We start from the raw sequence: 15,673 nt of genomic DNA on the forward strand, positions 1-15,673 counted from the left end.
TATACAGAGGTGTCATCTCAAAACATACCTATTTTCCCTCGTGCAGCAACTTGAATAGAGCTATTGTGGCAAACTCAGCCCCTGAATAAATAAGTAATGCTTCTTGAGATGCTGGTTAGGCAAGTACTTCTTGATTTGTTACTAGGAAGAGACTCCTGACAGCTGCTTTAGCACCTGCCTGCAGCTCAGCTGCTCAGCCACATGCTCCCAAAGGTACCAGCAGCAGAAATTCTCCCATGAAAATGTGTCAACCGAAACACTTATAATTTCACTCTGAAATAACCTTTTAAGACTGGATTTGCTTTTCAATCGCCTCAGCTGAATTCCTTTAATATTTATTGAGGGACTTATATAGCCCAGACATTTTTGGTATGTGCTGGGTATGAAAACATGTCTGAGGCCCAGCCACTATCTTTCTGGAACTCACCATCTGTATTAGTCTGTTCTCACACTGCTGTAAAGAAATACCTGAAACTGGGCAATATATAAAGACAAGAGTTTTAATTGGCTCACACTTCTGCGGGCTCTATAAGAAGCATGGCTGGGGAGACCTCAGCAAATTTACGATCATGGCAGAAGGCGAATGGGAAGGAGGCATGTCTTACATGGCTGGAGGAGGAGGAAGAGAGCGAAGGGGAAGTGCTACACAGTTTTAACAACCAGATCTCGCGAGAACTCATTATTACAAGGATAGTAGGGGAAAGTCTGGCCCCATGATCCAGTCACCTCCTATCAGTCCCCTCCTCCAACATTGGGGATTATAATTCACAGTGAGATTTGGGCAGGGACACAAATCCAAACCTTATCACCACCTTTTAAGATCTCAACAACACTGTATTCAGGATGAAGTGAATGTTAATCTGGGAGAAGCCATTTATAATTTTTGTAAAACTTAGATGGTAGAAAACATATTTTACCATTCAAACCATTCAACCATGTGAGAAAGATCAGCCAAGTCTTTGCTGACCTTTGATTTTGAAAGATATTTTTGTCGGCCTATGAAAAGTTAACAAAAAAGCTTTTCTTTTCAATAATTAGTTTGAACCTGCTGTTCAGTATCAACTCTAAATGGGAATTGCAGGTGAGTAATTGTGGGTGACTGTAACTATTTTTCAGATGATTCCTACATTTAAATACGAGGGTCTAGTCATAAATGAACACAACCAAACTTAACTTGATTGAGGACACGTCTGCTAGTAGGACTGTCTTTAACTTCCCCACACTTTCACTTCCTCCATCCCATAGGGCCATTGATCACCCTGTTGGTCTGCATATTCATCTCTTCCATTCAGTTTTCAGCCAGGGCTGTGCCATTCATTTCTTGCATACCTTTTGCGTAGTGAGGTATATGTGGGAATCTGCATACAAATGCTGTTGTTTTGTATTTGTGAAAGAAAGAAATGGAGAAAAAATAACTCATACACTTTAATGTAAGTTTGGTTAAGGATGGCTCTATAGAGAATCACCCTTGGTTGTGAGGTCCCCCATTTATATTATCTTGACAATTCCCGAAGGATTGTTATCTGCCAGCAATTAGGGGAGGGGAAAGAAAGCCATTTTAATAAACCAGCATAATAACCTGAGTGAGTAGAAAACTATTTTGAGGACTATGAATGACTCCAGTATGCTTGGCTAAGTCATCTATATTGAAAATACCTTGATTTCAGGTGAGTAACTCTACATATGGGAAGAGTCTCTGGACCAGTAGAATAGGAATCTGAATCTTGATGACAGTGATTTAAAACAAAAGCATTTTTGGGGTTGTAGATATCTTTGAGAATCTAATATATGCTACAGATTCTTCCACAGAAAATTTACATACTTGCCAACATGCACAATTTTTGTGATGTTAAATTATGTTTTCTCCCACTATTTTCTCTATTCTTTCTTCCCATGTAAGCAGCCAGCAGTCCCTGTGTTTCTTTGCCTACGGGGAGGTTTGAGACTTGGCAGAAAGCTCAAGTTTTCTATAAGGCATCTCTCTTCCTGACTTTCAGTCCCCAGAGATTAAATCTAAGGCAATTGTTACGCTTAATGTCTTAGACAGAAAGGAAAGAGGGATTGCTTCAGACGGAAAAAGGAGACGTGTTCCCCAGACTTCAAAGACATTCACATGGATCAACTGGACTTTCATACATACACAAAAGAGAACCTGGGCCTAAACTTCACATTTTATATCACATCTAATTCCAAATAGATCACAGACTTAAATATGAAACAGACTTTTAGGAAAACAAACATAAAAGTTTTAGGGGAAAAAGACGCAGATAGAAAACAATCTTTGGGATCATAGAGTTCTTAAACTTGACACAAAAAGCATGTCTATAGAAGACAAAATGAGGCTGGACACAGTGGCTCACACCTTTAATCCCATCATTTTGAGAGGATGAGACAGGTGGATCACTTGAGGTCAGGAGTTTGAGACCAGCCTGGACAACATGGCAAAACCCTGTCTCTACTAAAAAATACACAAATTACCCAGCTGACCATAAATTGGAGAGATGAGGAGCATCTAGAAAAGGATGCAACCGCCAGTGAGGTAGGAGGAAAACCTGGAGAGTGGAATCAAAGCAGAAGATTGTCAAGGGCAGTGGAGTGATCAGCTATGTCAAATGCAGTTCTCCCCTCAAATATATTCATAAATGGAATGCCCTTGGAACAAAATGTTTTCATTCTTTTCTTTCTTATAGCCTCAGCTATGAACTTTGTGCATTACTGTCAAGTCTAATGCACAGACTCATTCTCCTGAACTTCTCTCCTAAATGTGCAAGTTCTTACTGCATATGTCTGCATGAATTTCACTTGAGACAGCAATTCAAATATATCAACCTTAATTTAATTCCGCCAGAGATGTTTTCCTTCTTACAGTCCGTAACTTGGTTATGTATACCAGTCTACTGTGCTCAAAACTTTGCCTTGACTTTTCTGTTTTTGAAATAAGAGAAAGAAGGACTTTAAGTCCTATCGATTTTATTGCTATTTTTTTCTCTCTTAGACTTGTTTCTCTTGCTGATATCAATTTTAAGGGTGCACCTTCGTGTTTACTGTGAGTTGACGGCTCTGTCGTGCTGTTGCTTTCAGATTAATATCCAAAGTCCTTATCTTTAACTCCTTATCCTTTCTATCCTTGTGGGTTTGTGACCCCCATTCAGAAAAGTAGGTGAGAAAACTTTCTTAACTTTTTCTCTTCATCCCACCGTCAACCACTGAGATATTCTTGCACTTTGAACATGGCAGCATTCTACTTCAAGATTCTGCAACCTTTCTACTCCACTGCCTTGCTCCTCATATCCTCATTCTTTTCTTTGCGTGCTGAGTTCTTACTCAGCTCCAAGGGTGAACCCAAATATCTCCCTCATGAAAACTTTCCAGAGCTCTTATTGACAATTTATGTCCTTTCACCCGCTTCCCTCCTCTTCCCTTCCCTTCCTCCCCTCCCCGCCCTTCCCCTCCCTTCTCCCATCTCTTTATATGTAGTTTCCCCATAATACCACATAGGCTAGTTTTTGTTGTTCGTGTCTTTCTTACCATGTTAAACTGCATATTCGTGGATACAGGAACTTTGGTTTTTAATATTTTTCGTAAAATATGTACCTGTGTGTCTAGAATATGAATGGTAAGCAATTAGTGTTTGTTTTTGGTTAAATACAATTATATTTCTATATACTGTTGTTTATATGAAAGAACAGAAAGATAATAGTTCTTCATATTATTTACTTTTGCAACATTTACATATACACATTTGTAGCTCTCCATCCTTCTCTTTTAAAGAGAATAATCAAAGTTTATTTGAGATAGCCTGGTGTTATTTTGTTTATCCTGGAGAAAAAAATGCCCCAAAAACTACCTCCTTTTTTCCCTGCTAGTATATTCCTAATATATTTTCATTACTATATTAATATTTGTTGAGCTGGATTACTTAATGATTTTTAAAAAATTAATAGACTTTATTATATACTCTTAGGTTTACAGGAAAATTGAGGAGAAAGCACAGAGAATTCTCCCTCACCAGTTTTCCTGTTATTAACATCTTGTATTAGTGTGGTACTCTTGTTATAAATGATAAAGCAATATTGACACATTATTGTCAATATTGTCAAATGATAAAGCAATATTGACACATTATTCTTAATTCTCTAAATTATGCTTACTCAGTGGTGTGCATTCTATAGACTTTGACTAATAACATATATCCACAATTGCAGTAACACACACAATCATTTCACTGCTCTAAAAATTCCCTATTCCCCATTTATTCCTTCTTCCCTCCCCTGAACTCCTGAAAAAATAAATTTTTTTACTGTCTCCATAGTTTTGCTTTTCTCAGAATGTTAGATAGATAGCTATAATCATATAGTTATAGCCCTTTCAAACTGGCTTCTTTCACTTAGCAATATGCATATATGGACTCCTCTATATCTTTTCATGACTTGATAGCTGATTTCTTTACATCACTGAAAAACATTCCAATGGATGTGTTACAGTTTATTCATATTTTGGAAGACACCTTGGTTGCTTCCAAGTTGTGGTAATTAAAAGCTACCATTAATATTTACAAGTTTTGAATAGACCTAATTTATTTGGGTAAATATCAAGGAGCACAACTGGTGAATCCTATGGTAAGAGTATGTTTAGCTTTTTAAGAAACTGCAAAACTGTCTTCCAAAGTCACTGTATCATTTTGTAGTCTCACCAGCAATGAATGGGCATCCTCACCAGCATTTAATGTTGCAGTATTCCAGGTTTTGGCCATGGTAACTGATGAATAGTGATACCTCAGGTTGCAAATGATGACATATGACATTGAGCATCTTTTTAAATGCTTATTTGTCATCTGTATATCTTTGATGAGATGTCTTAGATCTTCTGGTGAATTTTGAATTGTTGAGTTTTAAGAGTTCTTTGCGTATTTCAGATGCCAGTCCTTTCCCAGATATGTGTTTGCAAATATTGTCTTTCAGTCTCTGGCTTGTCGTTTTATTCTCTTAATAGTGTTTTCTTGCAGATCAGAGGTTTTTACTTTTAATGAAGCCCAAGTTACCAATTTTTTATTTCATGGAATGTACTTTTGACATCTAAAATGTCATTGTCAAATGCAGGAACATCTAGATGTTTTCTTATGGTATTTTTTTAACAGTTTTATAGTTCTCTGTGTTACATTTAGGCCTATGGTTCATTTTGAGCTAAATTTAGTGGAAGGTGTCAGGTGTGTTCTAGATTAGTTTTTCTACACATGTGTATAAAGTTGTTCTAGCACTGTTTGTTGGAAGGACTATATTTTCTCCATTGTATTAGATCTGTGATCCATTTTGAGTTAATTTATGAAGGGTGTGGTCTGTGTCTAGATTATCTATCTATCTATCTATCTATCTGTCTGTCTGTCTGTCTGTCTGTCTGTCTATCTGTCTGTCTATGAGGATATCCGGTCTTTTCAGTACTATTTGGGGAGAATTTCCATTGAATTACTGATTCTTTGTTAGAGATCAATGTACTGTATTTGCGTGGGTCTATTTCTAGGTTCTCTATTCTGTTCCATTGACCTATTTGTCTATTCTTTCACCAACACCACACTGTGTTGATTACTGTAGCTTTATAGTAAGTCTTGAAATCAGATAGTGTCAGTCTCCCAACTTCGTTCTTCTTCAGTATTGTGTTGGCTCTTCTGTGTCTTTCACTTCTCATATAAACTTTAGAATCAGTTTGTTAATATCTACAAAATAACTTGCTGGGATTTTGATTTTGATTGCTTTGAAACTATAGATCAAATTGGGAAGAACTGACATCTTGAAAATATTGAGTCTTCCTATCCATGGACATGGAATATCTCCCAATTTATTTAGATTTTGTTTGACTTTTTAAATCAGAGTTTTGTAGTTGTCCTTATTTAAATTTTGTACATATTTTGTTAGATTTGTATTTCAGCATTTAATTTTTTGGTATTAGTATAAATAATATTTTTTACTTTAAATACCTATTGTTCTTTGCTGGCATAGAAGAAATTGATTTTTGCATATTAGTGTCCTGCAACTTTCCTATAATTGTCTATTAGTTTCAGGAGATTTTTGTTGTTATTCTTGATTCTTTGAGATTGGGATAAATAATCATGTCATCTATGAAGAAAAACAGTTTTATTTCTTCCTTCTCAGTCTGTATATATTTAATATCCTTTTCTTATCTTATTGCATCATCTAGAACTTCTAATACAGTCTTGAGTAGTAGTGGTGAAGAGAACATTCTTGATTTGGTCCTGATGCAGAAGCAACAAGTTTCTCATGATTGAGTTTGGTGTTAGCTGTAGATATTCTTTGTAGATGTTCTTTACCAACTTGAGGAAGTTCCCTTCTATTCCTCATTGCCTGAGAATTTGTATTATTAATAGACACTGGATTTTTTTCAAATACTTTTTCTTCATCTATTGATATGATCAATGACTTTTTTCTTTAGCATGTTGATATGATGGATTATGCTATGGTTCAGTGATATCTTAATTACCTTATATATACAAAAGGAGAAAATATTTATTTTTTGCTATCATATACGTATTCAAACAGTACATTCCTTTTGAAATAAAAAATAGTGATTTCTGGAAATACCTGTTATGACATTTATAATATATTTTGTTTAGATTATGAAATAACTACTGGTTTTTGAAGGGAGAATTGAATTCTGTGGTGTGTCACAGAAATTCTGTGGGATATTCTGTGATATATTCATTGAAAGTGGAGTTTGGATAAATGAAGTAGTATTTTATTACTGCCCTGCATTGCAGTAACTAAAATACATTGATATGGCTTCTTCTTTGTCCCTATTATATTCTACAGTAACATGTAATTATAATATGAATTGGCAAGGAAATCTTCAGAGCCTAGTAAACTGTTCTTCTCTATTTTTAACATATGTAATGGATTCATGATCAAAATTTGATGTGACTAATTGAATTGTCTTTTATTATTATTATTTACCTCTTCTGGTGTTCAGTATTTGTTATACACTTTTTCTTGACAAAAAATGAAACCAGAATGTTATGTATTCAGAAAATAGGGTTCTGAATAGTTCTGTATCATTTCCCCGTTGCTCAAAAGTCATGGTAAATGTAAAAAAGAGAAAAATAAAGTTCACTTAGAGCCCGTCTCAAAGTGTCTGTGATGCTGTAGTAATAATAGACTATGTAAGCTATTCAGCATTACTGCACTAACCTTGTCAGAGCTTTTTTATGTTGAAGAAACAAAAGTAGATTGAAAAATGCCCCAATTGTTCTTTCATGTGGCTTTTTTGGATAAGCCAAGTGCTCTGAAGCACTGTAAATTTGTCTATATTTCTCGTAAGGGGAAAAAAAGATCTGTCACAGTGTAGATATGAATTCTAGATTTAGAAATGTTATTCAAGATAGATAAGGTAAGACATTTCTCCCAATTTATGAAAGACCCTAGACCCTGAATTTTATCCAGCTAGCTTTCTCTCAGATTAAAATGACCAATAATATGGGTAGAATATTCTAGATCTAGGGTCAACCAATCAAGGCAGTAGGTCAAATCCAACCCACTGTCTTTTTTTGTAAATAAAGTTTTATTGTTATGCAGCTATCCTATTTTTAAAAACATGTTGTCTATGTTTGCTTTTATATGATAATAACAATTAAATAATGGGACAGAGACCATATGGCTCATAAAACCTAAAATATTTACTAACTGGCCTTTTACAGAAAAAGTAGGTCCGCTTGTGTTTTAGACCACCCTTTTGTGGTGGCAATGAAAGTCATAGTGGTGGGTGTCAAGTCCAACAGTTCTAGAGACAGTGGATCCCTATGCTGGAGCTACAGGAAGGGTGACAAAACAGGTGACTTCAGAAGAGGATTTAAATAAGAGAGAAGGTAGGAAAAGAAGTATTCTTTTAATCTACATAATGTATGCATTCTTTTCAGAGCTTGATTTTTTTATAGTGTCATTTTACAAGTGTTTGCAATGCATACACAATAGAATATTATATAACCTTAAAAAAGAAGGCAGTCCTGTCATTTGCAACAACGTGGATGAACCTGGAAGACATTATGCTAAGTGAAATAAGCCAGGCACAGAAAGACAAATACTGCATGATTTTACTTACATGTGGAATTCAAATTCATGGAAGGAGAGAGTAGAATGGTGGTAGCTAGAGGTTGAAAAGATGTTGGTCAAAAGGTACAAAATTTCAGTTAGACAAGAGGAGTAAATGTGAGAGATTTAGTATATTACATGATGACTGTAGTTAATAACCATGTATTCCATACATGGAAATTGTTAAGGGAGTAGATTTTAAGTGTTCTTGCCACAGAAAAATAGTAAGTATGAGAGGTGTATTTAGGTATGTGTGAGTATTTAGGTATTCCACAATGTATACATATTTCAAAACATCATGTTATACATTATAAATATATACACTTTTTGTTTGTTAATAAAAAAAAAAATATATATATATATATATATTGCTGGAGATGCCCAAGAAAGGCATATTAACTAGTATGTGAATTTTAAGACTGCAAATATATTCAGAATCATTTTGATATAGAGAACTACTAAAAGCAAACTGAGGCTCATCATGGCTCATGCTTATAATCCCAGCACTTTGGGAGGTTGAGCTGGGCAGATCACTTGAGTCCAGGAGTTCGAGACCAGCCTGGGCAACATGGTGAAACCCTGTCTTTACATAAAATGATACAAAAAATCAGGCAGATGTGATGGCATGTGCTTGTGGTCCCAGCTACTCTGGAGGCTGAGATGGGAGAATCGCTTGAGCCTGGGAGGCAAAGGTTGCAGTGAACGAGATTGCACCATTGTGTTCCAGCCTGGGCGACAGATTGAGATTCTGTCTAAAAAATAAAAGAAAGAAAGGAAAAAAGTATGCAGATATGCCTGAAAAGGAATGCTGATGTGTAAATGCATCAGTTTGCTATCCTGGAGGGAAGGTCCTTAGTTTTCATTAGATCTCAGTGACCATGTGACTCCATAAAGGTCAAAAACCACTGCTGAAGAACATGCTGGGCATAATGGGACAGGTAGACAGGGGAGGTAAGCGGAGTAAGGACATGCCATTTTGTGAAAATGCTTATGCAGACCTATGGAGAGAATCACATAGTGAGGAACTGAAACGCCTATGGCAGCTATATGATTGAACCATCTTGAAAATAGGGCCTCCAGCTCTAGTTCAAACCTCCAGTGACTGCAGCCCTAGCTAACATCTTGACTGCAACCTCACAAGAGACTCCAAGGCAGACACCAAGCAATGAGCACCTAGTTAAGATACACTGTATTCCTGACCCATAGAAACAGTATAAAATAATGTGTTTATTATATTATTTTTTTTAAAAAAGGAATGCTGAGATCCTGCCATTGAATTGCAGGGGGAGGTTAGCACTGAAGTGACTGATTTATGATGAAGCTATTAATAGGTAGGCTTCATTTCCTAGTTGTCCCGAGCAATTTTATAATTTAGGGACTTTGAATATCAACAAGTATATAATATGATCGATTTAGCAACAGTCCATTCAATTCAGACAAAATATTTTTGAGTCTTAACTCCCTATATGGAAGGATTGAATATAAATTATGACCATAATCATGGTTGTGATCATCACCATCACTATCTGCACCCTCAGAGCTGACATTTGTTGTGCAAAGACTCTTCTAAGTGGTCTATGTGTGTTATATCACTCATTCATCCTTCACAGTAATCCAGTGAAAATTATTCCCATTTTACATATGAAGAAAATGAGGCAGAGAGGAGGTCAACAGCTTGCACAAGTTCACACGAAGAAGTGACATCTTCAGAAAGTTAGTAACAATCAAATGTGAAAGTGAGTCATCAACTGTTAGTTGCCCCGCAGAACAAGCGAGAAAGTAACTGTGATGTCATTGGTTCACAGAGCCCTGTGGCAGCACTCACAATGAAAGGAAGCGGTTTCCTTGCAGGTTGGAGGTGTCTCTTACAGTGTGCAATCTTTCATTAATAATGCATTTTATGATTCTGTACTAAAGTTCACTAATTAGAATTGTGTGCCCTATAAAATTTTATTGTAAATATATGCCCAACTGTCAAGCTATGAAGAACTCGTAAGGATTTGCGCTTTTATTAATATGCTAATGCTAGTCCTTTCTGGGCCTCAGATTCTGAAGATGAACTATCCTAGCTGTCAAAGTGCCTGCTTTTTACCAAGAAACAAGTGGTTCGACAACTGAGATAAGACTCAAATTGTGTTTTATAGCCCAAAATATGAAAATAACTAATTTTATATCAGTGGACAATATTATAATAGTTATGAACAGCGGAATTGATGGTATCATGGGAAGAATTTGTACTTAGAATAACCTTAAAGGGCCTCTTCAGGCAGTTTTATGCGATCAGCCTGAAATATGAGTTCCTTAATGAAATGTATTATATTATAGGATAATGTGTTATGTAGGCATAACTTACAGCCTGAAGTCTGAAATCTTTCAAAATGCTGTTGAACAAGCTCATACTGCTGGTTATTATACGTGCATATTTTTTAACATTCCTATTCAGTGAAATTACAGTGACTTTGACTTTATCTGGTTTATGAGATTAAAATTTTTAAACAAAATTCTGTTCAAAATAATAACAATGTCCAGTTCTTTTAGCACATACTTATTTTCCCAGTAGCTGTAACACTGTTTTAGTACATTGTAAAAATAGTCTCCAGTTAACAAAGAGCTGCATGAGCTCTTTTGTATTTTCATATCCATCGACCTTCCTAAATTCTGGCATCCTTCCTGCCATTTGCATTAAAATATCTTGTGATGATTAGCTCAAAAGGTGCTGTTGCTCTCAGTCTGTGTAATTTCTTAGAGAATCTTTCTCCCTTTTCAGTCTTCCAGCTGAAAGGGCATTTGCTCTGAGTATAATCATTTATTTGTATGAGTTCAAAGTTGGTAATACCATTTGGTAAACTTGTTGTCTTCAGGACAATTGCCCTTCTAGACTCTGACTTGGTACTTGAAATGCATTGCAGGGAAAAGGGACAATCCCTTCATAGAGCAGGTGTATTCCTCTAGGTGGGCTGATTTCTCAATGAGTTTGAATGTCCTTAATGTCCTTTATGATGGGACTGAAAAGCCTATGTATTTAAGATCTTGATATTGTAGTGCCAATTTTCAGTCTGAAACAGCCCATGAAGACTTGATTAGACAACCATTGACATTCTGCACTTGCTGTCTTTTAAAATTTTAATAAAAATACCATTAGATTTTTATAAAAGATCATTGTTAAATTCAAAAGGTAAAGTTATCAAAGTAAAATATTTGCATGATAATTCTTCACTTTATTGTAGAAATCCATATAATTTTGCAAAGATATATTATTCATGCTATTTGTATCTTAGAGACCTTTTTAAAATTTTTTGAGCTTAATTTCTCTATACCTTATGTAATTGTTCCTCTAATGTAATTAATACTAATAGTTTGATGTTCATCATTTGACAACTTTCTCCGTGCTCATACAGATATATGTTTGCATATATACATATATGATAGATTTTTAGTGATAACTTGCACAGAAAATGTACATAGTATACACTTCTGCATCTTTTTTTTCTTTTTCTTTATTATTATTATTATTATTATTATTATACTTTAAGTTCTAGGGTACATGTGCATAATGTGCAGGTTTGTTACATATGTATACTTGTGCCATGTTGGTGTGCTGCACCCATCAACTCGTCAGCACCCATCAACTTGTCATTTACATCAGGTATAACTCCCAATGCAATCCCTCCCCCGCCCCCCATAATAGGCCCCAGTATGTGATGTTCCCCTTCCCGAGTCCAAGTGATCTCATAGTTCAGTTCCCACTTATGAGTGAGAACATGCGGTGTTTGGTTTTCTGTTCTTGTGATAGTTTGCTGAGAATGATGGTTTCCAGCTGCATCCATGTCCCTACAAAGGACACAAACCCATCCTTTTTTATGGCTGCATAGTATCCCATGGTGGATATGTGCCACATTTTCTTAATCCAGTCTGTCACTGATGGACATTTGGGTTGATTCCAAGTCTTTGCTATTGTAAATAGTGCCACTCTAGTTCAACCATTATGGAAAACAGTATGGCGATTCCTCAAGGATCTGGAACTAGAAGTACCATATGACCCAGCCATCCCATTACTGGGTATATACCCAAAGGATTATAAATCATGCTGCTATAAAGACACATGCACACGTATGTTCATTGCGGCACTATTCACGATAGCACTCCTGCATCTTATTTAACAGTACATCATTGAGTTTCTTCCTCTATTTTCTGTTGGTTTATTTTGTTCTCTATTTCATGTCTTCAGGCAATTCTTTGTTTATGTTTTTTGTTTAATAATTAAAGAATTGCAGATTAAAAGTGTTCAAAGTTTACCTGTGAATCACAGATTTGTTAAGAAGTACTTTTCTGTTCATTATATTCTAGATAGAGTATAATTTTGATTCCCTCTTTGACCCATGAATTATTTAGAAGTTTCTTCATTTTCCAAGTTGTCAATTTCTTGTCTTTTCAGTATTTGTTTCTAATTTTTTTTGTTTATGATCAGAAAATATGATGAGTAAAACTCTTTTAAAAATCTGATAACATTTTCTTTGTGGTCAAGTAAAAGACCCTTATTAAAGGTCAAATGTATTTAAAAAGCTGTGTCTGTGTGTGAGTGCATCTATTTATATATGTGTATATACACACACAGACGTGCACAATGTCTGTATTTTGTCATTCAGTGTTATTTAATTAGTCTGAGTGTGCATTGGACTTTTTAAAGCTTTCCAGGTGATTCTAACATACAACCAAGGTTAAGTACCATTGCCAAAATGAAATAATGGATCTAGTCAAGTGGTTTTCAAAATATGGACCATCAATATCACCTGGGAATTTGTTGGAAATGCAGATTATTGGGCCTCACCCTAAGATGTGGCCACTCAGAAACTCTGGGGATGGGGCCAGCAACCTCTTTTTAAAAAATTATTTTAATTGACACATAATTGTACATATTTATGGGGTACAATATGACATTTCAATACATAATACAGTATAGAATGATCAAATCAGCCATTGGCATATATATCAACTCAAACATTTATAATTTCTTTTTGTTGGGAACATTCAAAATCTTCTCTTCTAGCTATTTGAAAATATGTTATAAATTGTTAACCACAGTCATGCTATAGTGCTATCAAATGCTAGAACTTACATCTCCAATCTACTTGTAATTTTTAAATGACATTCTGTCATTCATAGCAACATGGTTGCGCCTAGAGGACGTATGTTAAGTGAGATAAGCAATCTGGGTCTTAAGAAGCCCTCAAAGGGAGAGGATTCTACCTCACTGAAGACTGAGAGCCACTTACCTAAGTCAGTGGCTCTACACTGAGGGTGGTTTTGGCCCCAAAGGGACATCTGGCAATGTTGGAGACCTCTTTTGGTTGTCACAGCTGGTGGGAGGCTACTGGTGGCATTTAGTTGGTAGAGGGCAGGGCTGTAAAGATCCTGCAATGCACAGGACAGCCCAACAGGGAATCACGCAGCCCCAAGCATCAATAGTGCTGCTGCGGAGTAACTTACTTAGACCGTGCTTTCCGAGGCTTGGCTTCCCATTACAACCAGCGAGAGAGTTTTTAAAGTCCTGACTCCAGATCTGATTAATGTCATTGGGGAAGGTGTACATAAGGATTTCTAAAAACTATCCATGTGAGTACTTTATGCAGCAAAAGTTGAAAATCACTGTTATGGACACTGGTTATTGATGGCAAAAACTGCAATAACTTTTGCACCAACCTACTACCTAAAACTCTTAGGTCCTAATGGATGGATTAGGGTGATCCTGAACCAACTGATCCAATGTTATCTAAAGAAATAGACAATTATGTACCCCTGTTTTGTTATAATGGGAAGTACAAACACCAATTTGTGAAATGTTCTTGCCAAAATTCAAACTTGGACAAGCTTCTAGATTTCTAGATCTCACTACCAATTTAGAGGGATGTGTTTAAAAAAAAAAAAAAAAAAAAAAACACCACAGGAAGGCTGTTGGTCAAATCTAGAATGTAGAAAGTCCTCCAGGACATATGGTGCAGACTGATTATCATCTAATAAATGGCAAGAAGGGAAGACAAGAGAGGAATGGGGACTATTCTAGAATAAAAGAAACTGAAGACCCCTAACTGATAAGTGTGTCTTTTTTGTAACTTGATTTGAAAAATCAACAAGGGAAAATTAAAAACATCTGTGAGGCAATTTGGGACGTTCAAACACAGACTAGATATTTCCCCATATCAAATAATTATTTTTAGAGATGCATGTGGAGGGGTAAGTAGAGGTTATAGGTAAAACGCGGTTGTCCCTATGTTGATGTCCCATCGTTGTTGATGTCATGTGCTAGGTGTATGGGGATTTATTTTAATATTATCTTTATCTTTGTGTATGTTTGAAATGTTCCACAATAAAGACAGAATGAGAAGGAATAGCTAAACAGGTAGGAGGAAAGGCAGGTGAGAATGTGTTAGAAAAACTTTCAAGACAATAGGAGTTTCCATAGTGTTAAAAAGAAAGTAATGGATTTGGTAACATGAAGGTCATTGATGAGTTTAGCAAAATCTGTTTCAGTGGAGAAATGGGTCTGGAAGCAAGATTGGAGCCCACTGGAAACTGACAGGAGTAGACATGGTATTACTGCCGTGTGTGAGGCAGGATAGACTTTCATGTGTTTACATAAGACAGACCCTATAGAGAGGAAGATAGTTAACACTCAGGGAAGAAAGAGGGAATGTGCATCAGCTTTGGTTTCCAAAACAATCTCAAGGCGTTGGTGCAGTCATTAATTTGGATAATTATAGCAATTACTTAGCATTATGTATGACATATTAACACATTATTATTATGAGGGTTTTAGAATTTGGGTGCATGTGATAATGCATCCAAAGAAGTTCCATTTTTGAGACTTCTTGGATATTGATATTTTGATATAAATTGCAGATTGCAATATTGTTAAAATATTAAGAATTAGTGTTCTTACATTTCTTTAAAATGCTTTAAATAATCTAAAACAGAATTTGGAAGTGCAAATATTTATATACCTATGTCCAAATAATGATACATTAAACTATACCTAAACTTTTCACAGAGTACTTTCATGGACCTAAGTTGGATAAGTAAGGTGAAATCTATTCACTGGGCGGGAGGGATGGGGAGAAACAGAGAGAGAGAGAGAGAGAAAGAGAATGAATGAGATTAGAGGGAGAAAATGGCAAGAGAGAATATGTTTAAATAATTGTTTATTCAGGGAAAACTTAGGTTGATCACTGTTACTGTTATTTTGGTTATTTTTATTTCCAGCTATACTGTCTCCTGCCAAAAAAGTATAACTTTTAACAGTTTATTCACAGGCCATTTGCTTTTCTCTTCTAATTAGCTTCAAAAAATTAGAATCCAAAGAATGAAACGTGTTTAACTCACATTTGGGCTTTTGTTTGTTTGTTGAAACAGAACTGTTCATTACGAAGGTGGCGCTGTGTCTGTTCATGCACGTTCCCTTTGGAGACTAGAGACACTAAGAGTTGCGTAAGTAGAACTTCCAAACACAGCCTAATGCACCAAGTGCACCAAATAGCTCAGTGTTGCGCTTCTATGTCAGCCGGTCATGCTGAAAACTACAGCAA

General features: G+C 35.8%; 1 protein-coding gene across 8 annotated transcripts in view; it reads left to right on the forward strand.

Moving 5' to 3' along the window:
* The window catches only part of RYR2 (ryanodine receptor 2), a 795,071-nt gene that overhangs the window by 352,616 nt on the left and 426,782 nt on the right, over positions 1-15,673 (forward strand). For all 8 annotated transcript variants that reach the window (XM_050770606.1, XM_050770614.1, XM_050770624.1 and 5 more), the window contains exon 11: positions 15,501-15,575. In XM_050770606.1, coding sequence (XP_050626563.1) covers positions 15,501-15,575 — 75 coding nt within the window. The remainder of the gene's footprint in view (positions 1-15,500; positions 15,576-15,673) is intronic.

This window comes from Macaca thibetana, chromosome 1 (assembly GCF_024542745.1).
Source record: "Macaca thibetana thibetana isolate TM-01 chromosome 1, ASM2454274v1, whole genome shotgun sequence".
NCBI lineage: Eukaryota > Metazoa > Chordata > Mammalia > Primates > Cercopithecidae > Macaca > Macaca thibetana.